The sequence below is a fragment of the Ranitomeya variabilis genome, chromosome 3 (assembly GCF_051348905.1).
Source record: "Ranitomeya variabilis isolate aRanVar5 chromosome 3, aRanVar5.hap1, whole genome shotgun sequence".
Classification (NCBI taxonomy): Eukaryota; Metazoa; Chordata; class Amphibia; order Anura; family Dendrobatidae; genus Ranitomeya; species Ranitomeya variabilis.
This window is the reverse complement of record NC_135234.1, coordinates 32,721,507-32,748,558: the sequence shown is the minus strand read 5'-3', so window position 1 is coordinate 32,748,558 and position 27,052 is coordinate 32,721,507. Positions and strand designations below refer to the sequence as shown.

At 40.4% G+C, this 27,052-nt stretch overlaps 1 protein-coding gene across 1 annotated transcript in view; it reads right to left on the bottom strand.

Annotated features, from left to right (window-relative positions):
• RUNX1 (RUNX family transcription factor 1) overlaps window positions 1-22,209 on the bottom strand; it is a 100,017-nt gene extending 77,808 nt beyond the window's left edge. Inside the window, exons 1-2 of the mRNA XM_077293901.1 lie at window positions 21,124-22,209; window positions 14,668-14,824 (exon numbers count right to left, since the gene is read on the bottom strand). Coding sequence (XP_077150016.1) covers window positions 14,668-14,824; window positions 21,124-21,393 — 427 coding nt within the window. The 5' untranslated portion in view covers window positions 21,394-22,209. The remainder of the gene's footprint in view (window positions 1-14,667; window positions 14,825-21,123) is intronic.
• Window positions 22,210-27,052: the final 4,843 nt, after the last annotated feature.

Below are 27,052 nucleotides of genomic sequence, written 5' to 3'. Positions count from 1 at the left end.
GAGAGATCCCCAAGAAAAAAAGTATATGAAAGTCTCTTGTAAGGGCTGAGAGATCCCCAAGAAAAAGTAGTATATGAAAGTCTCTTGTAAGGGCTGAGAGATCCCGAAGAAAAAAAGTATATGAAAGTCTCTTGTAAGGGCTGAGAGATCCCCAAGAAAAAAAAGTATATGAAAGTCTCTTGTAAGGGCAGAGAGATCCCCAAGAAAAAAAGTATATGAAAGTCTCTTGTAAGGGCTGAGAGATCCCCAAGAAAAAGTAGTATATGAAAGTCTCTTGTAAGGACTGAGAGATCCCGAAGAAAAAAAGTATATGAAAGTCTCTTGTAAGGGCTGAGAGATCCCCAAGAAAAAAAAGTATATGAAAGTCTCGTGTAAGGGCTGAGAGATCCCCAAGAAAAAAAGTATATGAAAGTCTCTTGTAAGAACTGAGAGATCCCGAAGAAAAAAAGTATATGAAAGTCTCTTGTAAGGGCTGAGAGATCCCAAAGGAAAAAAGTATATGAAAGTCTCTTGTAAGGGCTGAGAGATCCCCAAGAAAAAAAGTACCGTATATGAAAGGCCAATGTAAGGGTTGAGAGATCCAAAGGAAGCCAAAGCACCCACAAAGACAAAATATCCCTAGCTTGGGAAGCTCCAAAATACATTTTAGTGCCAAAAAATGGATTCCGACTTTCTGGAGTTTCAGATGCCAGAAATATAATTGTAAAGGGGTTGTCCGATCTTACGAACTCTAGGATAAGTCATCAATATCAGTCTGAAGCGGAACTGACACTCAGCACCCCAACCTATCAGTTCAGAACTGTGATGTCCTGCAGCCGATCCCCCATTAATCCGATATGATGACCTATTTTAGGGATCATAACCTGAACAACCCCTTTAATAGGGAAAGATGAAACGATGGTACCAACCTGGATGCAGGGTCCAAAAATTATCCCTAGGATTGTCCAAAAATTGCCCTAGAGTAAGAAATGTTCCTAAATAAAGAAATAACAATTACTGACCTCTGGCATAGAATCTTTGGTGGTCCTACAGAGATCCTGTCCAACAGCCAAGTGACTGCTGCAGCCAATCACTGATTTATCGTACATGTGAACGGTGAAGTGATTGATTTCAGTGATCACTTGATTCTCACTGCAGAATCGATGGGTGTTAAGTTTTATATCAAATTTTGTAAAATTTCTCAAAAGCCCCCTCCAAATCTGGGAGGGTGGGAGGGTCGATTATGTGTAATTTTGTCAGCCCCAATGCTGAGTCTTGTAGTCCAACAACAGCTGGCGAGACACACGTTGCCAAATCCTGGACTAGAAACCCGGGCGCAACAGAGGAATGTGACTGTCACGGATACCGCTTTAAATATATAGAAATGTATAGATTACATATGTCTCAGTTACTGCTAATCTAAAAGTAATCTGGCCGGGTAACAGGTGAATCGATTAAAATCTTATACCCTGGACAAGCCGGAGAGACAAATGAAAAATTCTAAGAAAAAACCCCCAAAATAAAATATATTATATATTATATACATATATTATATATTATTATATATATTATAATATTATATATATTATAAAATAATATATATATAATATATATTATTATATATTATATATACAGTATATATTTATTAATTTTATGCTTGTATATATATATATATAAAAGCATAAAATTAATAAAATAAGAGGACAAAAAAAAAAATAAAAAATATAAATAAAAATAAATACCAGCATAAAATTAATAGACTAAAAAAAAGACAAAAACAAAAAACAAAGAAAACATCTGTAAAAGTGGAGACTTTCTTAGCGGAAAGGAACAGGCGGCCAGCCTAATATTATTAGACTCCGGGGAATAACCCCACCCCTAGTCTATTACCAAGAAAAATAATCTTGGAAGGAAATTATTAAAGACGCAAATATACTGTAGTCTTAATGGAAGTATTAAGCACTCTGCTATTTCCTACTGGGAAGTCATTGAACTTCCTATTGTCCAAATACCAGAAGATTTGCCAAATTCCAAAGCTAAATAAATCGTACTCCAGTCCCGGACACAGGAGACGGTTATCTGGAAGGAAAAAACTACTACTGAGAGCTATCAATGTGTTGCTTGTGACAGAAGTTAACCATACTACTGAATTTAAAGGGGATGTTCATATCAGGGGACTTTGCTATATTTACATGTGGCTAAAAAAATCACTTTTTACAATCAACTTTTGCACCATTTGGCTTTTGTTTCCCAGCACATTCATCTTTGATGTGATCTCTGGTCATAAATCAGCTGTGAGCTCAGAAAAAAAGATACAGAAGAAAGTTAGAAATTCACTGTCACAAGGAGCTCACTGACAGATTCTCAGTTAACTCATTGTTCGGTCAGCAATAGACAGTGCAACACAGAGGAAGGAACGCGGTGCTACTATTTTTAGAGGCACCCGATTGCAAAAATGACTTAAAAGGTAAAACAAAAATTCTCCCAAAAAGTGGACAATCCCTTTCAGTACCATAATTACTATCTTACGCACTATGCTATGTGTACACAGTCAGCACACAACAAATCTACATGTTCTAAATGTCACGGATTCCTGTGGGGACCTAAAAGAAAGCTATATAACAGACTGTGACTAGTTCAAAACTGGTAGCTAACTGTATTCAACTGGTGGTCACCCAGATAGGAAGTGAAGCGGTTACTAGGCAACCAGAATAGAATTCTAAATAGAACTCCCTGAGGAAAGAGAGATGAGCGCTCCGCCCAGTGGTTGTTTTTCTCGGACCAGTAAATGATCAGGCCTGTCGGAGTTTCCATCTCTCCTGGAATGTTCGGGAAAACTCCCCCCGAATAGTAGAGATCTCCCTCACTCCAGAAAATATAGTCAACTCTCATTGGTCCAGCAGGGACCTGCCTCAGTCAGCGATTGGCTGCACAGCTGTCACATGTCCCTGTAATGGGAGCATGAGAAAGTAGAGACCGGTGGGGGACAGGGCAGCGTCAGAACAGGAGTAGCGCGGAAAGGGGGGGATCGGTAACGTGGGGATCGGTAACGTGCGGATCACTTTCTACATTCTTATTTTTTTTTATCCGATGTGAGAAAAAATTTATTAAATGGAAAATTCCTTTAAAAGGGAACCTATGTTTTAAAGGGAGACCGCATCCATTAAAGGGCCCATTATGGAAAGTGTTGTTGCTTATGTCCGATCCTTGGATCCTCCTTTGTTCTAGCACCATACAATCATGGCATCCGTCACGGCGCGCTGTATAATGGACGTGCCCTATAGGAGAACGATCAGATCTTATGGGGGAAGTAATTTTCTCGTGTGCTCTGCTTCCTGTGAAAAGCTGAAAAACTGAATTAACTATTTAGCTTCAGCTTTCAGACAGGAAATACAAGGTGTGTGACAGGTATCATTATCAGCTTATGTTCACACGTTGCTTTTTTTTATAGCGTTTTTTTCTCTGCAGCCAACACCTATTGTCTTGGCAGTAAAAAAGCTGCTTACAAAAGGGAGATTTTGAATGCTTTTTTTGCAGCGTTTTTGGTGCAGATTATACAGTGTGTGTCTTTTGTCTCCAGAAGACATTAAAAAGCAGCAAAAAACGCAGCGTTTTTTCACTTTCTCATTGCTTTCTATGGGGAAAAAAAAAGCTGCAAAAACGCATGTCAATTCACATGCTGCAATTTTATTTTAAAAAGCAGCAATTTTGCATTTCAGTGAGGAAAAAAAAACAATCGCATGAATGAGATTTCCGAAATCTCACAGCTTTTGCTGATTCTGTAAAAATTTGCTTTTCATTTTCATTAAAAAAAATTCCGCAAAAACGCAACGTGTGAACATATCCTTATGGGGTTCATCCCCTTACAGAACGGGAGATTTTTCATTTTGGCACTTTTTTTTTTTCCATTGTTTTCTTCTGAAAATCATAATTTTTTTAAAATTTCCAATGACAAAACCACACGAGGACTTGTCATTGAAAATGCTATTTGTCACACCAAAAAAAAAAATTAAAAAAACAATAAAAAACCCTTCTTTTAACCATATAATGTATTGAAAAATTGAGAAACAATTGGGCAATATAATATTGTAAAAATAAAAAATAAAGGGAAAAAAAACACCAAAACATTCCGCTATTGGGTTTTGTTTTTAGGGTGTTGATCGTATAGTAAAAAATCACCAGGTCACTTCGATTACAGAGATACCAAACTTATAACGGTCACATTTTAGCGGTTTGGATTGTGGCACCATGTGGCGCCATTAAAAATTTGCATTTTATGAGACGGGTAACTTTTTAACTTCTCCATTGATGGAGCTGTGTGAGGTCTGTTTTCTCTGTGCCGAGCTTTGGGGGTAGATAGAATGTTTGGTTCCATAGGAGGACATGGCGCCTTATCACAGTATATAGCTATGGATGTATACACAGCCGGGATCCGCTTGTCGTGTGTGCAGCCGACGTGTCTGATGGCGGTGGTTTTGGTGACCACAGATGTGGCTTGCAGACAAAAGAGAAAGAAAGAAAATACCTCTGCATTCAAATTAGTGGTTGTAACTCTCCGGCGGTGCTCGTGTCTTGTGGGTAATGAGATGGCGGTATTATCCCAGCGTTACACAGACAGAGCAAACAGTGAGCGCTCCTTTGTGTCACCCTGTGGTGAGCGTTACACGCTTTGTTCTACCTGCGCCCACACAAATTATATAGAAAGGTAACAGTACAGGGAAGCAATGGAGGAAGCACAGGATTAATGCCGTCATCCTCATCCGTCAGGGTGTCAAAAATTCATCTGTTTCTTACTTGCCACCCAGCTTTCCCAGAGTCCTAATTAGAGACACTCCTCTGGAAGAGGACCCCACAGATGGCTTATGACCACCCTAAATCTTGTGTATGGAGCGAAATAGACACAGTATGTTGGTATTTGTGAGCACTGTATGGCGCTATTACTTAGGCATTGCACAGTAAATTATTGTTGCAGCCTATGGTGGTGTCAGCGCTATGTAGCACTGTTATTAGATTAGTTTATGTATGAAGCTATTTGGTCACAGTATGTTGCTATACTTTGAGCACTGTATGACGGTACTTTGGTACAGTATGGCACAGTGACTTAGGCATTAGACGGTATAACATGATTACAGAATATGGTCCTGTGAACATTGTATAGCTCTGCCATTAGATTTCTTTCCGTAGTTGGAACTAGTAGTTCATCACTGTATGTTGTTATAATTTCAGCACTATATAGTGATATGTTGGCACTGTGTGGCGCTATTATGTAAGCATATAGTAAATTATTTTTTGCAGCATATGGTGCTGTCATTGCTGTGAAGCACTGGTATTAGATTAGGTTATATATGGAGCTATTTGTTCACTGTATGTTGGTATAATTTGAGCACTGTATGACGGTACTTTGGCACCACTATTTAAGCATTGTAGAGTAAGTTATTTTTGCAGCGTATAGTGGTGTCAGTGCGGTATAGCACTGGTATTAGGTTATAAATGGAGCTGGTATTGGGTCACTGTGTGTTGGTTTACTTTGGCTCTCAATGACGCTGTTATTTAGGCATGAAATGGAATATTATATCTACAGACTAAGGTGCTGGGATTTTTGTATAGCGCTGGTATTAGATTACGTATGGGGCTAGTAGTCACTGTTTATTGCTATTATTTCAGCCCTATATAATGGTACTTTGGCATTGTATGGCGCTGGTACGGTATATTATTTTGTCAGAATATGGTGCTGTGAGTGTTGTACAGCGATGGTATTAGATAACGTATGGAGCTAGTAGTCAATCACTGTGTATTAGTATTATTTGAGCACTATATAGTGGTAGTTTGGCACCGTGTGGCGCTGTTACTTATGGATTGTACAATAAATCATTGATTATGGTGTAGTTGTTGTATTGCACTGGTATAAGATTAGGTTATATAAGGAGCCGCTATTTGAGCGCTGTATGTTGGTACTTTGGCATTGTACAACGGTGTCCGTGCTGTACAGAACTGCTATTAATTCATTATATGTATTCAAACTGTTGTTGGGTCACTGTATGTTGTGTAGATTGGCACTGTATGGCGCTATTACTTAGGCACTGTAAGTATATTGCTGAGTATAGTGGTGCCAGTTCTGTATAGCCCTGGTTGGTATTAGATTAGTTTTTCTATGGAGCTGGCATTTTGTCACTGCATGTTGGTATTATTTCAGCACTGTACGGTGTTACTTTTGGCAGTGTATGGCACTGCTGCTCAGACATTAGCCACAGTGTGGTGGAGTCAGTGCTGCATAGCACAGTTATGTGATCACCTATTCAAAAGACAGATGAGAACAACTCATAGATCGGTGGGACACCAAGCGGTAGAATGGGGGGCGCTTTCACCCCTAATGAGACACTTTTATGCCTTTATTGTGGAGCTGCAGTGCCCATTTCCAACCGTTGCTCCATTCATTCTCAAAGGAACTGCGCTTGGCTTTTTTTGGCAGCCCCTTAGAGGATGAATGGGCATTCTAAAAGGAATAAAAGGTCCCCGCTCTGCTGATTGGTGCAAGTCCCACAGATCTATAAGTTATCCCCCACCCTGTGTACCGTATCTTGACCGGACAACTCCTTTTAAGCATTTGATAGTGTATTATTTTTGCAGCCTGTTGCTTAGTTTCTATGTAGGCTGGTATATGATCATTGGGTGTTGGTTTTTATTTGTGCACAACAGGATCTTATTTGTGATGTATATGGTGGTTTTAGCGCTGTATACAGTGTCGGACTCGACTGCCAATGGCCCACCAGTAACCATCTTCAGGGGACCACTTTTCAACTACATGCAAATGTGACTCACAGATTTATATAACAATGAAGTAGGTAGATTGGTAAATGAATAAGATGCTGCCTGTCTGTACATTGTGATTCATGTATATAATGCCAAGTACTGTTCATATAAGAGGGTAGTGGCACACTCTTGCACAGGAGCCCACCAGAGGATTCTCCTGTTCTCCTGTGGGACAGTCAAAGCCTGGCTGTATAGCACTGTTTAAGGTGTTATTCGGTTAATGTGTTTGGTTATTAGGGTTCAGGTTTGTATGAGGGATAGGGTTTGGGTTACAGTTTGGATTTCAGTTAGGGTTTGGGTTAGGGATAGGGTTTGGGTTACAGTTTGGATTTGCGTTAGGGTTTGATTTTGGGTTACTGTTTGGGTTAATGATAGGGTTTGGGTTACGTTTGAGTTAGGGTTTGGGTTACGGTTTGGGTTAGGGATAGGGTTTGAATTACGGTTTGAGTTAGGGTTTGGGTTACAGTTTTGGTTTGGGGTAGGTTTATGGTTTTGGTAGGGTTTGGGTTAGGGTTACAGTTTAGTTTAGCGATAGGGTTTGGGTTATGGTTAGGGTTACAGTTTGGATTTGAGTTAGGGTTTGAGATAGGGTTACAGTTTGGGTTAGGGATAGAGTTTGGGTTACAGTTTGAGTTAGGGTTTGGGTTAGGGATAGGGTTTGGGTTATGGTTTGGATTAGGGTTACGGTTTGGTTATGGTTTGGGTTACGGTTTGGGTTAGGGTTACGGTTTGGGTATGGTTTGGGCTACGGTTTGGGTTAGGGTTACGGTTTGTGTAGGGTTTGGGTTAGGGTAACGGTTTGGGTTAGGGTTTGGGTTAGGGATAGGGTTTGGGTTACGGTTTGGATCAGGGTTACGGTTTGGGTTAGGGTTACAGTTTGGGTTAGGGATAGGGATTGGGTTAGGGTGCAGATTGTTCGACACGGAGCAACTTCCAGCGCACGTAATATCACAAGATTAAGAACATTAAGAAAAGTGGTTAACACCAACCTAAAGTGAATCTGAAATAACCTGACAGATGAAGAACAAATCTCTCAGCTACTTTCCAAAAGTTGTCTCGAAAAAAAAAAAAAAAAGTTTTAACATTGGATTCCTTGACGAACCAGACACTCCAGACATAACTCAGCGTTTGTGCAAACACGGTAACAGAACATAGCAATCCATGCCGAGATCGGCAAACAGCGTACACCTTAGGAAAACAGCCAGGCATTGTGCTGTAAATAAGAGAATGTCTTAGTCACTCATGGACAGAATAAACCTAACGAGGGATCATTAAATTACCCAATCAGTCAAGCGGATGAACAGTTCCCAGCAAGTGTGACTAACATTATATGTAATGGCCTCAAGGAAAATAAAAATGCACAATGCAGAAATGGTAAAAAAAGAAGGTAATTTTGGGCATTTTACTAACTTATATGATATTGAAGGTTGTGACCCCATGACAACACTTACTGCTCCTGAATCCCAGTATTATCATAGGGTCTTATAGGAACTGATCCCATTTTCTTCTTTCGTGCTAGAATTATAGAAAGCAATTTGGGTGTACAATAGGAGTTGTCATGGGGACACAAATGTCAACCTTTGATAAGTCGAGAAGAGATTACGATAATATAACTGAGTTTTAAAATTTTAGAGCTGGTAGAAAGGGGCAAAGCTATAATAGGTGCTGGGGTTGCAGTCATACATGGGCCACTGCAGCCTAGGGGGCCCAAAAGTTTGAAAAAATTAATTCTATGAAAGATCCGAAGTACTTGGGGACAGGTTTTGCTGCGTTTTTGGTACAAAAACCTTAAGGAAGTTGCATAATGATGTTTTTGGGGGGCAGTAATCTTTATCAGCATGCACAAGACGCATTAAAAACGCAGCAAAACAATGCAGAAAAAAATGCATCGTGTGAACACAGCACAAGATGCACTCGCAACCCCTTTAAGGAGTGGTGTGAGCCCATGCATTTTGTGAAATTATGTCGGTGACGTTTCCCCTTTAAATACTGCTGGCGTATTTCACCATTTGGAGCATGGATTTGGGGATTTATGATAAAAAATGCATACGCACAGCAGCTGAAGGCGGCGTCGGTGCCGGACACATGTACTTATTGGAATATTGCCAGAGGAGAGACGGGCTCTGCCGGCCACAGAACAGATGCACCGGGGCCCCTGACGGAGGCTGATCGCATGTTCAACGTGACACCAAATAATTGTACGTTTCATAATTAGGCTAAACGTAAGCTAAGCTACTCCGCAGGACTAGAAGTCCCAGCATTTCCAGCCTATTTTTGTTTTTCCCCTGCCCGAGGGCCCCATAACCGTATATGTGTGAGATGGTTAATTGCTTAAATTACAACCCTTGGTAAGCGCATAATTAATCTGTAATAATAGCAGGTACGAGTAATCTTCCTAAACACCTACACGAGCTACGGGCGCCTGGATTAATGCAACCGGTGAAAGTAAGAGTGGGATTGCAATTTTTTTTTGGGGGGGTGGCATACTGGTACAGGTCAATCCAAATTTCCCATTGACTGGTCACAGTCCTTCTACTTATTGACTGATGTATAGTAAGAGGTTCTTCAGCAGCTGCAACAACATAATGCAAAACATAATTCATATCTCAGATGCTGCAGAACCTCATAGCACTCCTCAGTGACTGCACAATAGCATCACACCCCTCAGCTGCTGCAGAACATCATGATACAATATAATGCAACTTTTTTAAAAAACACATAGCCCAAATATATTTTCCACTTTTAACACCGGGTGACAATTCTGATCTATATCTAAAATAAGGCACTAAGGTAAAAAGTTTAGTATTATTATTTATTATCTTACTGCTCATTAGTGAGATACCAAGTTCCTCCACTAGGTGGTGGTATATCCTCTGTGTTGTATGGTGTGTGGGCATAGGTTGACCAATGTCCACCATGGCTGAATACATAGCGGTATCTCACTTTACACCGAGGGTCCGACAGTGCTGTCCAAAAGCATCCACCCCAACCATCAGCGCCCCCACTGGCAAGCTTTTCTCTATTAGGCATAAAATGCTCATGCCTAAGGGCACCCTACAGAGAGTAAAAGAGCAATCTGTGTCTGGAATCTGCATTGGTTAATGCTCTCCTGCTTATGTCAGAACTCCAACCACAGCAGGCTTTTTGTTGCAGCGGTGCATCATGCACGGATAATGTCCTAAAGACGTTAGCTGCAACACAGCCTATTTTCCTTACAATATGTATAGGAAAAGCTCTGCTGCATATGGAGGAACTCTAATCACAACTTTTTGTAAGAGTATTCTATACGGGTAATGCTGTGATGTGTATGGCAGCAGGCTCTTTGGAATAGCAGAGCGTTTTGCATTTTTTTCCTACGGATGCTCTGCAGCACATCCAACCCTAAAAAACTGTTTCTACCAGCAGAGCATTTTGCTTGGGTTATGGTAGAACTCTACCACAGAAGCGTTCTGTTACAGCACTGCATTTTGCATAGATAAAGCCCTGATTCATATGGCTGGACCCCAACCTCAGAAGCTTTCTGTATGAATAATGCTTTGCTGCATATAGGTTATTAGAGGACTGGGGGGTCTGCAATACCAAGATAGGTTATTACACTTGGGGCTATTTAGTTTGGAAAAACGAAGGCTAAGGGGTGATCTTATGTTAATGTATAAATATATGAGGGGACAGTACAAAGACCTTTCTGATGATCTTTTTAATCATAGACCGGTGACAGGGACAAGGGGGCATCCTCTACGTCTGGAGGAAAGAAGGTTTAAGCATAATAACAGACGCGGATTCTTTACTGTAAGAGCAGTGAGACTATGGAACTCTCTGCCGTATGATGTTGTAATGAGTGATTCATTACTTAAATTTAAGAGGGGACTGGATACCTTTCTGGAAAAGTATAATGTTACAGGGTATATATACTAGATTCCTTGATAGGGCGTTGATCCAGGGAACTAGTCTGATTGCCGTATGTGGGGTCGGGAAGGAATTTTTTTCCCCAATGTGGAGCTTACTCTTTGCCACATGGTTTTTTTTTGCCTTCCTCTGGATCAACATGTTAGGGCATGTTAGGTTAGGCTATGGGTTGAACTACATGGACTTAAAGTCTTCCTTCAACCTTAATAACTATGTAACTATATGGTGGAACTCCAACATATATTTTTTTTGAACATCAGAGCATTTTGCATTGATAATGCTCTGCTGCCTATGATAAAATTCCAACCACGTTAGTTTTGTAACCGTAGCGTGTTTTTCCATGGATAATGTTCTACTGACTACGTAGGGACTAAAAGAAAAACTCCACATTTTTTTGCAACAACGGAGCATTTTGAATGGATAGTGCTCTGCCGCATATGGCAGAACGCCAAACAGAGGTGTTTTCTATAGCATTTTACATGGATAATGCGCTGCGGAACAAGGCGGACATTCATTTTCAGCAAGCTTTTTATAACAGCAGAGCATTTTGAATGGATAGTGCTCAGCTGCATTTGCTAGAACTCCGACCGCAGAAGCTTTTTGCAACAGCAGAATATATTGCGCGGACACTGCTCTGCTGCATACGGCACAAATCTATCCACATAGGTCTTTTTTTCCTAAGAGCAGAGCATTTCACATGAAATTACTCCATGGAATCATTTTGTTTCAAAATAAGCGGATGTTCTACGGACTAAAATAAATAAGAAAGATTAAAGATTTGCTTCATCAACTCCTTCAGCCCAAACCGTCAATGTATTTAGGAAGAAGCGGTTATCGTTCAGCAGGAAAACAAAATAGATAAATATCTGTCATGGCCGCGTTGTGTAATCCCAAGGCCATTTGTTTTTGCACCGAGCAATTCCTCTTTTGTTTAACAACGCGGTTGCATGTTTGGTGCGGTTAGGAAACACAGGAAGTGCTCAGCACAAGCTGAATATGTGTGAAAGAGAAGGCGGAGGAGGGCCAGGGGGGGGGACTCGCTTCCGACCGTTGAGGTTTTCAACGTTTTTTAAAGGGGATCTCAAACTTTTCTATACGGGAGGTCCGCATGACTGTCCACATCAACAAGCTGCTGGTCTGCTGCCCTTTTATCTAACACCTGCAGTCTGGGGAGCGTTTCATGTGGCGTTACGTACGGTCCGGGGGAATTTGAGGTCTGGATGGTCAAATAAACATTTGGGTTAAAAAAAAGGGCCGCGTTTGGGTTACTGAGGGAGTACGTCAAGGAGGAAACATAAACTGCTGTGAATGCTCCTTCTGGATGAAAATGACGGCGATGCTAATGACTATAAACTAGGGGGGGAAAAACGTATTGCCCCTCCCGCACAAAAAAATGAAAAAAATGCCCAAATATTTAAAAATTTGGGGTCCTAATCATCATTTTTACTATTTTTTGTGGTGCAATTAGTAACAAATTTGCAAAAGAATTGGCGCCTCTTTTTTTTTTTTATAGCTGTGATTCGTTCAATACATTTTCAGATTTTTACATCGATGCTTTAGGGTATGTGCACACGCTGCGGACTGGTGTGCGTTTTTTTTCCGCACTGATTTTGATAAATCCGCAGGGCAAAAACACCGCGTTTTTCCTGTGGATTTATCGCGGATTTACCGCATTTTTTGTGCGGTTTCCACTGCGGTTTTACACCTGCGGTTTTCTAATATGGAGCAGGTGTAAAACCGCTGCGGAATCCGCACAAAGAATTGACATGCTGCGGAAAATAAACCGCTGCGTTTCCGCTCGTTTTTTTCCGCAGCATTTGCACAGCGGTTTTTATTTTCCATAGGTTAACATGGTACTGTACACCGCATGGAAAACTGCTGCGGATCCGCAGTAAAAACCACAACGTGTGCACATGGCCTTAGACCGATTCATCAAATGCGACTTTAAAAAAAAGAAGAAAAGTTTGCGCAGAATTTTTTTTTTGCTCTAATAGGCGGAAAACAAAATTAAAATGTATTTTGGACATTTTGAAGAATATGGTGTAAAAAAAAAACTGCAATGACTACCAGCGGACAGTGAATTTAATTATATAATTTTTTTGCTAGTGTTATGTGTGAATTTTGTTTGCTTTACCGCTGCTTTTTGTGTCACGATTGACAGGCCACACCGCAATGAAAACAAATATGCCAGCCTCGTGCTACCTACATGTCAGCGGTGTGTACAGGCTGGACAGAAAGGAAACCCCACATGAGGGGCTGTCAATCAAGTACGGTTTGAACAAACGCGCTTTGAACGCCTGTGATGTCACCGTCACGCTGCGTCTACGGCCTGACAGAAAAAAAGGTCACAAGTGTCAGTCAAAATGATGGCGTCCTGTGCGCTCTGTGGGCGAGCGATTGCACAATTTGTAGATTATGGCTTTTGTTATTTTTTTACTTTCTTGAGTTTTTTGTCTTTATACTTTTTTTGTCTTGTGTAGTAATCTCCATTATCTAAAATGAACCAATCACAGTGCAGCTTTCATCGTATTAATGCTGTTTATGAAATGAAAGCTGAACTCTGATTGGTTGCTATGGCCAGGAAAGACAGGTTTTTATTAATAAGGCCCAATGTGATTACAGTGCAGCTTCCTCCTTGACAGTTGCCTCAATGTGCGGACGTGGTATAGTATAATAGGCTGAATATGTGATATTATATCAGTAGGGGTTTCTACTAAGGTCGCCATCAAACACTAGGCCTCATGTATAATAAGGTGGTGCCCATAGCAACAAGTCAGATCAGCACTTTCAAAGTCTAAGCTGGAAAAACGAAAGCAATGATCTGATTGGTTGCTAACTTGAAGCAACCAATGATACTAAGGCTTTCATTTTCCTTAGACAGGCTGAAAAATGTTAGCAGGGAGGTGATTGGTTATTAGTTAATAGGGGTAATTTCCCCCAAAATCCACTGTAAATATAAGAATTAGGTCATCCATAATAGGTTTATTCAGCTATTCCACTGTGTGAGGGGTTAAAGTGTATGTACGCTCCTGAAATGAAGCTATTATGTCCTAAAATAAAGCAAAGGGTCACAACCAAGCGAGTGATACACATCTATATGACAGCATAATACAAAACACTACACGCCCCATCACCCCGCCGCTGTACCTTAGAATTAACTATTTCATTGCAGGAAAGTTTTACTTGGGGTCTACTCACAGGCTTCAGACAAGTCACAAAACGGCATTTTTTCCTGCGATTTTACCCACACCACGTGTTCAAAGAGTTTATGTGGATTGCGGAGCAGATTCTGCCCCATTTTCCATGTGAAAAATGGCTTCAAAAACTCTTTGAATCAGCTTCCCATTCATTACAGTGGCTGCAGTTCTATTTAAGTGGAAAAAGAAGAAAAATGTATATTCTTGAGTGGTTAGTGCTTGAAGAAATGTCTCAAATTTGACCAAAAAATCCATAAAGGACAAAAAAGCAAGTAAAAAAATACAATAAAAAGTGCTACAGAAACAAAGGGGTATTTGGATGTAGATTTTTCAGCTTGAAAATAAAAAGCTTCAAAATGTGCTGTTTTTTAACCTTTTTTGGTGTTTTTCATGTGTTTTTTGTGCACGAGGGTATTTTTCTTTTCTTTTAATTGATTCAGAAGTCAAATTTGGAGCAATTTTTTAAGCAGAAATGCTTTAATCATTATCATGGATCTCCTTTTTGCACTTTTTCCCAAATGACCTGAACAGAAAAATTGTTCTAGGAGCATTTGAAGTAGTTTTTCATGTGGATTTGCTCCAAAATCCACATAAAAAAACTTTGTGTGAACCATACAGACGGTTCAACTATGGATCACAATGTTCCTGACCCAAACTCAAGAGCCTCATTTATAAGGCTGGAGACTACCGGTCAGTATTCCGTCCATCTGGTCTAAGGGGCACCAAAACCAGTTAGTAAATCCTTCCGAATACACAGGGTTATAGCGGTTCCTACCTCTTCCCGACCTTCCAACGAATCTCAGGTCATTAAACCGAGCAACTTGGCTCTTCATCGCCGCTGTGGCATTGCGGAGTTCTGCTGAATAATTCTCATCATTGCCAGCCATGACCGTCACCAAAGTTCCGTCCGGAACGTCCCCCAGCGCCACCACCTGGATACAGTAAAGGTGCAATAAATCAGAAGTCATCACTCATCAATATTATTGGTAAAGGCATCGTGGTTATTGTCAATTCCACTTGGTAGATGACGAAAATACAACAAATGGCTCTTGTGTAGCAGAGCTGGGCCTGTTAGATGTACCAGAGGTGCACTTGTCATTTGGCACAACTCATCCTGATATTATGTAGTTTTTACATAGGACTGCAAATCCTAACCCATCTATCTCATATCTATCTATCATATGGCAAGGCCTTAGAAAAAGGATAGATAGATAGATAGATAGATAGATAGATAGATAGATAGATAGATAGATAGATAGATCATAGATAGATATGGGATGGATGGATAGATAGATGATAGATATGAGATAGATAGATAGATAGATAGATAGATAGATAGATAGATAGATAGATAGATAGATAGATAGATAGATAGATAATAGATGGACAAATGTGTTGTATCCTTCAAATTTTATCAATGCAGAACACATGAAATATGTCAATAATAGGCTACTACTTAGTGGTGGGATTAGGACGGGGGTCATCTTATAACCTAGCACCAGGGATGGGTAGAAGTAAAGGGGTAGTCTTTCTATGAAAAACGGCAATGAAGTTATTCATTGCTTTCATAGATAGATAGATAGATAGATGAATCAATAGATATTTTTCCAGCGGATTTTAATACCGTATTTGGCTCATTTTGAAACCCAATATAAATAATAATGTATTAGTTGACTTTCTATAATAATAATAATAATAATGCGGCCCACATAAAACTACTACAATTAACGGGGAGAAGATTACAAAGTCGCCTCGCCCATCATATCTTTAGGAGCTAATAAAGTAGAATGCATTTTCTTTACAGACTAAAAATAAAAGAGGTTGAATAGAGACTAAATAAACCAAAGTCTGTACTGAGAGAAGTTCCCAGGATAAATTACATATCCTGTCTTTCAAAAACTACAAAAAAAAAACATAAAAAAAATCAAAGATGAAAAGAATGAAAATCGTTTTAGGCTTTTAGACATTTTTTTTTTCCTCTCTTTCTTAAGTTATGAAATAAACTAAAAACACAAACGGGGTAAAAGGAGACTAAACTGACAAGAAGTAACACGCAGAATGGGGCTCGAGAAACGAGCGGTCTTAGAAGATTAGCTGTAAGCTACCTGTATACAATGACTGTACTCCATGAAGCGACGTGTCGGGGAGACGGAGAGGTGTAAGACATGGAAGACACAAAGGGTTTTATTTTATAATTGACTCATGTAATGAATGATCTTGGTTGTCAGTTCCTGATCCTCGTGGCTTCAATTTTATTTACCTCCAGTTAACAAGGTGTATATATATATATATATATATATATATATATATATATATATATATACCCGTATAATAGCTTTATATTAAATATATATATATATATATATATATATATACATATATAATTTTTTTTTTTTTTCACATATATTAGATAGATGGATAGACAGTATAGTCGATGGTCCGGGAAGCTTGGATCCATGGTGCTGTTTGATGGATCTGCTTTGGTAGTGCCCGCCTCTGATCCCAGAGCACATTGTGGTCACGGGTTATTTTACTTGCAGGGTCAGACCCACAAGATCACTATGTTAATAACCTTGAGAAGAAACTGACCGATGACCAAAGTGTTCCTTCCATATCCCAGACTGGCATGGAGACAGTGCGAGGAGGACCCCACCAAACAGCTGCCTAGATCTCAGCATCCTGGACCCCAGACATGGAGGCAGAGCGATGACTGGACCGTAGCATCAGATACCTCTTCTTGTTACATACTGCACTGACAGGTGTGTATAGCTTTCTTCCTAAAAATGTAATCTATTTATAATGTGTTGCAGCTGATACGATGGACGGATCTTTCTTTTCTAGTGTTTTTTTGTTGTTCTATTTTTGCTTTTTGCATTCCAGTATGAAATCCTTTCTTGGCTAATGTCAGGAGGTGATCTGTATAGAGCGCAGGTCACCTTTGCATCCTGAATGATAAATAATGGTAGCCGAACCAGGCGGCACAGGTTGTTTTTTGTTCTTTTCTTTGCTTTTATTTACAGTGCAAGACAAAGAAAAGCTCTTGATGTAAAAGTTCATTAGAATCACGCAAGGCCGGAAACATGCTGATGTGCCTTATAAAACTGATAGGATCAGGGTGTATGGTGTTGACATTGCTTTTTGCCCCGATGTTTGTCGGTCTGGTTATTCTATCCATCCATCCATCAGTCTGTCTGTCTGTCTAAAATTATGTATCTATAGAAAATAGATTTTAAGCAGCACCAGAATAAGTGATGGTGGATGCAGGCCTTCAGATATTAATCAAAAAATCTTAATTTACAAAATTCATAGATGTGGCAATGAAAAGAGATATTCATGAAGCCAAAAAATTGACAAATCTTTGGCCGTAGTATACAACTGTACACTAAAGTCAAATAAATAATAGTTTTTTCTTCATGAATGTCTTGGAACACTGCCCCATTCTATCTGTCTGTCTGTCTATCTATCTATCTATCTATCTATCTATCTATCTATCTATCACATGCCAATCAATGAACCGTATTTAACGATCTATATAATTATTTATCTATCTTGTATATCTATCCATCTATCATCTATCTATCGTCTATCCATTTATCTATCTATCTATCTATCTATCTATCTATCTATCTATCTATCTATCACATATCTATCTATCTATCTATTGTCTATCTATCTATCTATCTATCTATCTATCTATCTATCTATCTATTATCTATCTCATATCTATCTATCTATTATCTATCTATCTATCTATCTATCTATCTATCTATCTATCTATCTATCTATCATCTATCCATTTATCTTTTTATCTATCTAGTACTCTATTACAAAGAACTTCACACTTGTCTCTCCTCTTTTATACCCACATAACCTACGGTACTAGATTTCTTTTTTTACTTATAGGGGAAAGTCATTTTTTTGCAATATTAGTGCTACAGAATGAAATAGCACCTCACCCAAAATTACCTCCATACCTGCAAAGATTAAACCTATAACTACTGACCATAAAATGTATCATCAATGCTCACTTCTAAGCCAATTCTCTGTATTTCCGGGAATTTGGAGAGCTAATGATTTCACCTATAACTTACTTACACCTACAACCTACAAGGACTAAACAGGACTAGAATACTCTCTGATCATACTAATAACAAACTAATAATAATACGTAGTAGTAGGATTTCACAGTTACACATATATGTGGAAATATGAGATTTCTCATCCTTTTTTAACAGAAATCCTCCATCTCATCCCCTTGAGTATAAAATATGGTCTCAATAACTAAATAACCATATTGATTATTATTAATATTTGTGATATGTTGTTTCCAATGAAGAATCAATAATTGGTAAATATTTGCTAAGCATATTCATTTCTCTAGGTAGGAAGCAAAAAATAACCTGTTAGCAAAAATAAAACATGTTGTATATATTTACACAAACGTCATGAGTTAAAACACTCTTGTCAATAAAAACCTGGATTATTTAGAAAATAACAAAAACTAGAAATATTGGGAAAAAACTTAACAGAAAGGAAATCAAATAAAGCAAGAATACTTTCTATCAGATCATACACACATATATATATATATATATATATATATATATATATATATATATATATATATATATATATATATATATATATATATATTTTGCAGTGCAAAAACAGGTAAACTGCAAATAATCCTGCCCTATTACCCTATTAAATAAAACTTCAGCGTAATTACCTGCAAGATGCTATACTGCAACTAGAATAATTGTGCAAATAGAAAAATAATAATCTGTCATTTACAGATTAATTTATTTGGAGACTGGAAATATAAACTCATTTGATGTTATGTATACTATTATTTCTCTTTTAGATATATTTTCTGTTTTTTTATTTTTTACATATATTTTTTATATAGTTATATTTCTCTAGCTATATATATCGGTGTGTGTAGTATATTTTTGCAAATTTCAATCATTGCATCCACTTCCATTTTTGCTTAGATTTTTCTTTTTTATGTTATTCCAAATGGGACAGATTATTGTTAGCTGCTCCAGGTTTACACTTGGCTAGACACATTGCAGGACAGTGAGTCAGATCATGTGAGTAAATCATTTTACATTTCTTCCTGGAAACATCAAACGGTCCAGACATGACTAGGGGAGCAGATTGGCGTTTGGGGGGTGGAGGGGGAGGTGGAGGGCATAGTACAGTACTATGAGATTCACGGTTCTGCACATGTGGACCTTCCATCAGGAGAGGTGTGATCTGGCCACAGGTGCAGAGAAGTGAACTTTGGGCTTCTGATATGTAGCAGAGCTGACTTTGCCATTTATCTCTTTGGATTTGCATTACTATAATGCTCCGAGATAACTGCAGTCCCATGTAAACTCATGGATACCACCTCTTCACAACAAGATAACGTGTGCAAAATTAGAAACTTGGATTTACACAACTATTTAAATGTACAGGATTGTATAAAAACAAATATATCACATAAATAATATAATATATTACAATACAGACTGCACTTGCTCCTGAGCTACTGCAGCACAAACCCCCCCAAAAAAGTTGAATTTCTTCCTTTTGGCTCTGAAGTCATTGGGGAGACCAGGTATCAGGGGTGCAGGGGAGTCTTAGAATAGAAATCCAAATAATTAACAGATAAACTACTGTTTCCTAAGAAGCAAAATGTCTGATGAAAATGAGTAATATGAAGACAGATAACAAGGAACATGTGTCTGGCAGCCACAGTCAGCAGCTCCGAAATCAGCTTAGTGCCAAATTTACAAGATAAGTGAGTTGTATCCTTCAAGTCTTATCAATGCAGAACACATGAAATAACTCAATGATAGGCTACTCCTTGGTGGTGGGGTTAGGACGGGGGTCATCTTATAACCTAGCACCAGGGATGGGTAGAGGTGATGAGGTAGATGAGGTCATCTTCTTATTGAAAACTGCAATAAATATTCTAATTATATAGATAGATGAATACAGACAGAAATCAAATGAATAACTCAATGGATAATTCTATAGATCTTAGATTGATCCATAAATAAATTGATAAGTAGATAAATTGTAGATATGATATACATATATGTGATAGACCAAGGGATAAAAGCAGCAATAGCTATATAAAAAAGAGCATATGGGGTGCAAAACGTCCCGGGGCAAAATACTACCCTGAATAGTAGAAACCAAAAAATATATAAGCAGCCCTCCAAAAAATAGTGGAAATTATAGGACGTTAATGGCCCCATGTGGCGACATTTCGGTTCAAAGTATGAACCAATCAAATGATAGATAGATAGATAGATAGATAGATAGATGATAGATAGATAGATAGATAGATAGATAATAGATAAATAGATAGATAGATAGATAGATAGATAGATAGATAGATGATAGATAGATAGATAGATAATAGATAAATAGATAGATAGATAGATAGATAGATAGATAGATAGATGATAGATAGATAGATAGATAGATAGATAGATAGATAGATAGATAGATAGATAATAGATAGATAGATAGATAGATAGATAGATAGATAGATAGATAGATACGATAGATAGGTAGATGATAGGTAGACAGATAGAAAGATATATAATAGATAGATATGGGATAGATAGAATGATAGGTAGATAATAGAAGGTTGGATAGATAGAAGCATAGATAGATGATAATTGGTATAGAGATAGATATGAGAGATAGATATGGGATAGAAAGATAATAGATAGATAGATAATAGATACATGTGGATATATAGATAGATATGGCTAGACAGATATATGGATAAATAGATATAGAGATATAGATAATAGAAGGATAGATATACTGTAGATCTGGACAGATTATATATAGATAGATAATAGATAGAAGGATAGATGATAGATGGATAGATAGATAGATAGATAGATAGGAAATAGATAGATAATAGATAATAGACAGAAAATAGATAGATATATAGATAGATAATAGATGATAGATAGATGTGGATATATAGATAGATAATAGATAGATAATAAATAGATAATATAGATAGATAATAGATAGAAGGATAGATGATAGCTAGGAGACAGATAACTCAGTCCTGGGATGGATATAGGCAGATATTTCAATATGAAGACAGATGTATGGAAAGATCTTTGCACAGACGGATCTATGGATAAACCTACAGACAGCAGCATACAGATGAGGGCACAGGACAGGTAGATACAGATATTTGGGGTCTTACCTTAAAGGCGATGGGCAGGGTCTTGTTGCACCTCCAGTGTGTGGGCAGCACCGAGCACAGGAAGTTTGGGCTGTCTGTACGGACCAGCTCCCCGGGGTGATCGGACAGGACCTCCACCATGTTCCGGTCTGCGCTTCTCAGTTTGCCCACCAGGGCGGCGCTGCCATCCGGGGCAGTCAGGGGTAAGGTCTCAGTCATCTTCCCCGGGCTGAGGGTGGTGGAAGGCGGCGTGAAGCGGCGGCTGGTGCTGGTGTCTACGGGGATACGCATCACAACAAGCCTTGTCAATGTCTTATAATGTAAGAAGGGGTGAGAAGAAGAACACAACACCCCAGTGATCCCCCCACTAACACCACAGTCCTGGGGGAATACTACACACAGGTCTTATTATGCCCAGGGGACCACCAGGCACCACTAGACACAAGCAGCCTGGCCAGCAGCTACCATCCTAGGACTGTCTTCCAGGTCATCTTTCTAAAGTCCCAATAGAACACAAGATACATTCAAGTCTTCTGTCCCTTGTAGAAGGTTGAGGATGATGATGGCGACCACCACCTTCACCTGTGCCACCCTAGCCAATGATCACAAGCCCACAGCAGCCAAAAAATCCATAAAAATGGGTTATTATCAGTAGCAGTCCGACAGCTGTCCTTCCATGCTGGACAGAGAGCTTGTGGTGGTATCTCAGGTGGCTTCCAGAGACGGATGATGAGGTTCTTTCCAACAAGCCAACCAATGGTCTTCTTCTGGATCTTGTGGCTGTGGTATGGGTTTGTGGGTTGACTCTTGTGGCTTGTTCTGTGGTTTTATGGGTACACACCACCAGATAAGAAGAAAAAAAAAAAACCAAACCCCAGCAGACAATGAGGACTGGTTGGTGGCGGTGACTCAGTTAACTCTTCAGGATGGGTTGCTGGAAGTTCTATCAGCAAGTTGTTACAAGTTGTTGCACTGAGATCTATGGCTGGAAGTTCTTCAGGCTGAGACTTTTCTCCCGTCTGCTTGGCTGGAGCAGGAGGAGGAGGAGGAGGAGGAAGATGAGGAGGAGGAGGTGGAGGAGCTCTGCGATCTGCTCCCTCTATGAATGAGACATCCTGGAAATGAATTTGCTTTTACAGTAACCAGTGCAGAGGAATGTCTTTCCCCCAGGTTCATTTGCATAGTGGGTGCGTCTTAGCCAATGGCAGAGCAGTGTGGGGGCGTGGCTTAGCTGCAGGAGAAGCTGCTGCTACTGTAAGGGCAGTGCCCATGTGCTGCGCTGGCTGCTGGTAACCCTCCAGCTGCTGGAGAGCTGGGACTTGTAGTACCTCTGCGGTTACACTGATGTACATTATTTATTCCCTGGTATTGAAAAGCATCTTGGCACTTGTAGTTCCAGATCCCCCTGCAGCTAGCATCGGAGAGGTCCCCGGGGCAGCTATCAACTATACATCTGCTGTGGAAGGCTACATTCACACGAAACAGCTTTATTTAACAAAAAAAACAGACAAAAAATCGCATCAAAAACCAGATGAAGGACCACAAGTCACCTAATGTATAGAATAAGTGCAAAAATGGTGGGAACGTAGGCTAAGGTCCTGTGCACACGTTGCAGAGTTGTTGCGGTTTTTAGCCCCGTTTTTTTTCTGTGCAGATTTGTCACAAAACTTGACGGCTTTCCTGATGCCGGCGCGGTGAATGCGAGTCCTGACGTCTCGTGCTCGCGCTGATTATTTTTTCCTCGCAGATTTATGTCTCCGGCACGTCAATCCTTTCAGAGTTTTTTCTGCAGATTTCACCCGTACTATTGAGTGGGGAAAAATCTGCAACAAAACCTGTGTAAAAACACATGAGAAACGCGCCTATTTCACCTATTTGGCGTTTTTCCTGCCAAAGGACGCAGAAAGGGTGGCGAAATGTCTGCCCTGAATACTTAAAGGGGTTGTCCACTACTAGAATAACAGCTTCGTGATTGGAATGCTTGGCCCCCATAAAATAATAAAGCCTATACTCGCCTCCTGTGCCGGCACCATTCCCACGGGCTCCAGTGCGATTGTTATGACACGTGACCCCGGCGACCAATCAGAGCTGCTGTCACTGACTCCGCCTTCGGACAAATCGAACAGGAAGAGGAAGTCTGGGCCGTAGCTGATCTCTGACTTCCTCTTCCTGCTCAGGAGGCGGGGCCAGTGAGGCCAGGTCTGATTGGGCGTCAATGTCACATGTCACGACAACCTCATGGGAGAGCGAGTGCCGACACCGCGGGAACAGCACCGGCGCGGGAGGGGAGTATAGGCCAGACAAGGGGTATGTAGCCGATACTTTCTGCACCATTTCTGCATCTCTTGGCAGGAAATACGCGGTTTTGTTGTATTTTTTTATGCGTTTTTGCTGCATTTCTGGTGCAGATTTTTCCTCACTCATTAATATGGGTGAACATTGATTTATACTGCTAGCAAGGCTGTGGGCATGCTGGTATTTATAGTCCCACTTCAGGATAAGAATTCCTGCCTACATAAGCCATTACAATGCTAACTGGAGCGATAGGGCATGCTGGTACTTGTAGTTGGACCAGGCACTGGTTGCTGATCGCCGGGGCAGCACCAACATGCCCAGGATAATTTACCACAGGACAAGGGCATGAAACTGGACTTCTACCTCAAGCAAAAGAAATCCTAGCCATGGCCAACTACTGCTTCCTGGGGGGCTATATGCTATTCTGATACTTGTAGTTCTACAGTTGATGCCTATCATGCTCATCTTTTCTGATTTTCTGTATTTCACCAGGTAAAAAAACCATACTGGTTTCATTGCGTTTATGCTAACAATCAGGTTTATATGTCTCCCAGCATGGAAGGGGTTAAGTTGTTCCACCATTGATGTTTTTTTCCACTCCATAGTGACAGAACCTCATGTGGCCACGTGTTTAATGGCCGATAGAGGATCTGGCATCACTGTGGACAGGACATCGTGGCACTATGGACGCAGGCTCTTGGGATTGAAGGGCATTTCTTCGGCGCCCCATAGACCCGGCTCCTGCGGGCACGTGCCATGTCTGCCTGTCCCGCAGTCATGTCACCGCTGCAGGACTCGTCACTATACATTTCTATACATTAATTCCTGTGCATACAGAGATGCAGTGAGGACGCATCCACCTTCAGCACTCCGAGATAAATTTGGAGCAGGAAATCTTTGTTTGCTCGTATTTGTATATTTGTTATTTTCTTCCGACAATTGTGAAATCCTTCCCCTTAGTCATAGAAAAGGAAGCACTGGGGGCTTAATGTTCTGGGGCTTAAAGGGAATGTTTCATTAGAAAATCACCCATCTGGATTTTAATGTTGAATTCATTATTTAAAGATTTTTGATAATTTTGTTTACATTTTCCATATCACAAATTACACATATACTAGTTTTATATACAATAGTCTTACAAGCTCCAGTCTAGGCCTAATAATAGACTTAAATTCTCTGTGGTGTACTGAAGGCTCTTCAGCAGTCTCATCACAATTACTGACAGTATTACAATGTCAGTGACATCTCTATATACAGTAGATAACACGGGATACCCTAGTTATAATAGGTGATATCACAGCTCACCTCCTCCTCCTGTACAATGACTGATAACACCTCTATAAACAGTAGATAGCACAGTATCCACAATAGGTGATGTCACAGCTCACCTCCTCCTCCTGTACAATGACTGATAACCTCTATATACAGTAGATAACACAGGACCCACCATTCACAATAGGTGATGTCACAGCTCACCTCATCCTCCTATACAATGACTGATAACACCTCTATATACAGTAGATAACACAGGATCCACCACTCACAATAGGTGATGTCACAGCTCCCCTCCTCCTGTACAATGACTGATAACACCTCTATATACAGTAGATAACACAGGATCCACCATTCACAATAGGTGATGTCACAGCTCACCTCCTCCTCCTCCTGTACAATGACTGATAACACTTCTATATACAGTAGATAACACAGGATCCACCACTCACAATAGGTGATGTCACAGCTCACCTCCTCCTCCTCCTGTACAATGACTGATAACACTTCTATATACAGTAGATAACACAGGATCCACCACTCACAATAGGTGATGTCACAGCTCACCTCCTTCTCCTCCTGTACAATGACTGGTAACATCTCTAAATTTAGTAGATAACTCAGGTGAAATATATTACAGCGCAGACCCACTGGCTCCATGCACTGCAAAACACAGCCCAATCAAAGGCTGACTGCTGATGTCGACTTGCCAATGACGCATGGCGCATGGCAGTGACATCTTGCGCTGCTTGTATCGGCACACCAAAGTCAGCTGCTGGCTCCTGTGTCGGCTACTCAAGAGGTTACCGATTCGCATAGGAGTGGGGGAAGGTGAGGAGAATCGTTTGTTTCTTTTTATAATCTGTTGAAGAAGAACGGAAGGAGACCAGGATGGGGGACATTATACCAGGATCGAGGCATTATACCAGAATGGGGAACATTAAACCAAGATGGGGGATGAGGGACATTATACCAGCATAGGGGACATTATACCTGGATGGGGGACATTATACCAGGATGGGAGACATTATACCAGCATGGGGGACATTATACCAGAATCTTGGGCATTATACCAGAATGGGGGGCATTATACCAGGATGGGGGACATTATACCAGGATGGGGGACATCATACCAGGATGGGAGACATTATACCAGCATGGGGGACATTATACCAGGATGGGGGACATTATACCAGGATGGGGGACATTATACCAGCATGGGGGACATTATATCAGAATCTTGGGCATTATACTAGAATGGGGGGCATTATACCAGGATGGGGGACATACCAGGATGGGGGCATTATAGCAGGAAGGGGAACATTATACCAGAATGAGGGAACATTATACCAGGATGGGGGCATTATAGCAGGAAGGAGAACATTATACCAGGATGGGGACATTATAGCAGGAAGAGGAACATCATAGCAGGATGGGGACATTATTGCAGGAAGGAGAACATTATACCAGAATGAGGGAACATTATACCAGGATGGAGGCATTATAGCAGGAAGGAGAACATTATACCAGGATAGGGACATTATACCAAAATGAGGGAACATTATACCAGGATGGGGGCATATATCAGAATGGGGGACATTATACCACAATGAGGAACCAAATAAAATGGGGGACAGTATCCCAGGAAGAGGCCCAGGATGGGAAAAAATGTTATAGCATGGGGCCCAGGATGGGGGAAATTACTACTGGAAGGAGCCAAGATGGGGACATTATCCCATGGGATCCTATATAGACATGTGTTCTCTACACATGTCTATATAGGATCTGGAACGCTACAAAGGCCCATACATCTGACCATCATGAATGTGGGGGTCCAGGTCCAAATTTTGCAAGGTGTCCTGTTGGACTCTATTTACGCCACTGCCTAAACACACCCAAATACTCCCAATACATTGAAGAAGGCCTCACACGATCCTGAGATCCTAATTCGGTGCTACACCCGATTTGCTGCTTCCTCCTGCACAGCAGCTCTCCCTGCCACCTGGTTGTGCAGATAACTGAAGCTGTTCCCGTTCCTTTGATGCTGCGGTTCTCTGCATAGTTGGTGACCTGGGCATCACTGCGCAGGGAAAGACAATGATCTCAGGATCGGTGAAGGTCCCAGAGGTCAGAGCCCTACACAATATAAAGTGGTGGCTTGTTCTAGTGATCCCTTATGGTAGCAGAGATGCCCATGGGGCCCCCCAGGAGTAAGACCCAGCTAAATGTTACACAATTCAGTGTCTGTACTCGGGGGGCTTATTTCACCCTATAATAAGGCAGCGATTATCGTGAGCTGGGGAGACTCTGGTGGGACGTATGTTATTGTAGTGGAACAGGCATGGAGGAAAAATGGAAAAGAAAAACATTTTGATGTCACGGA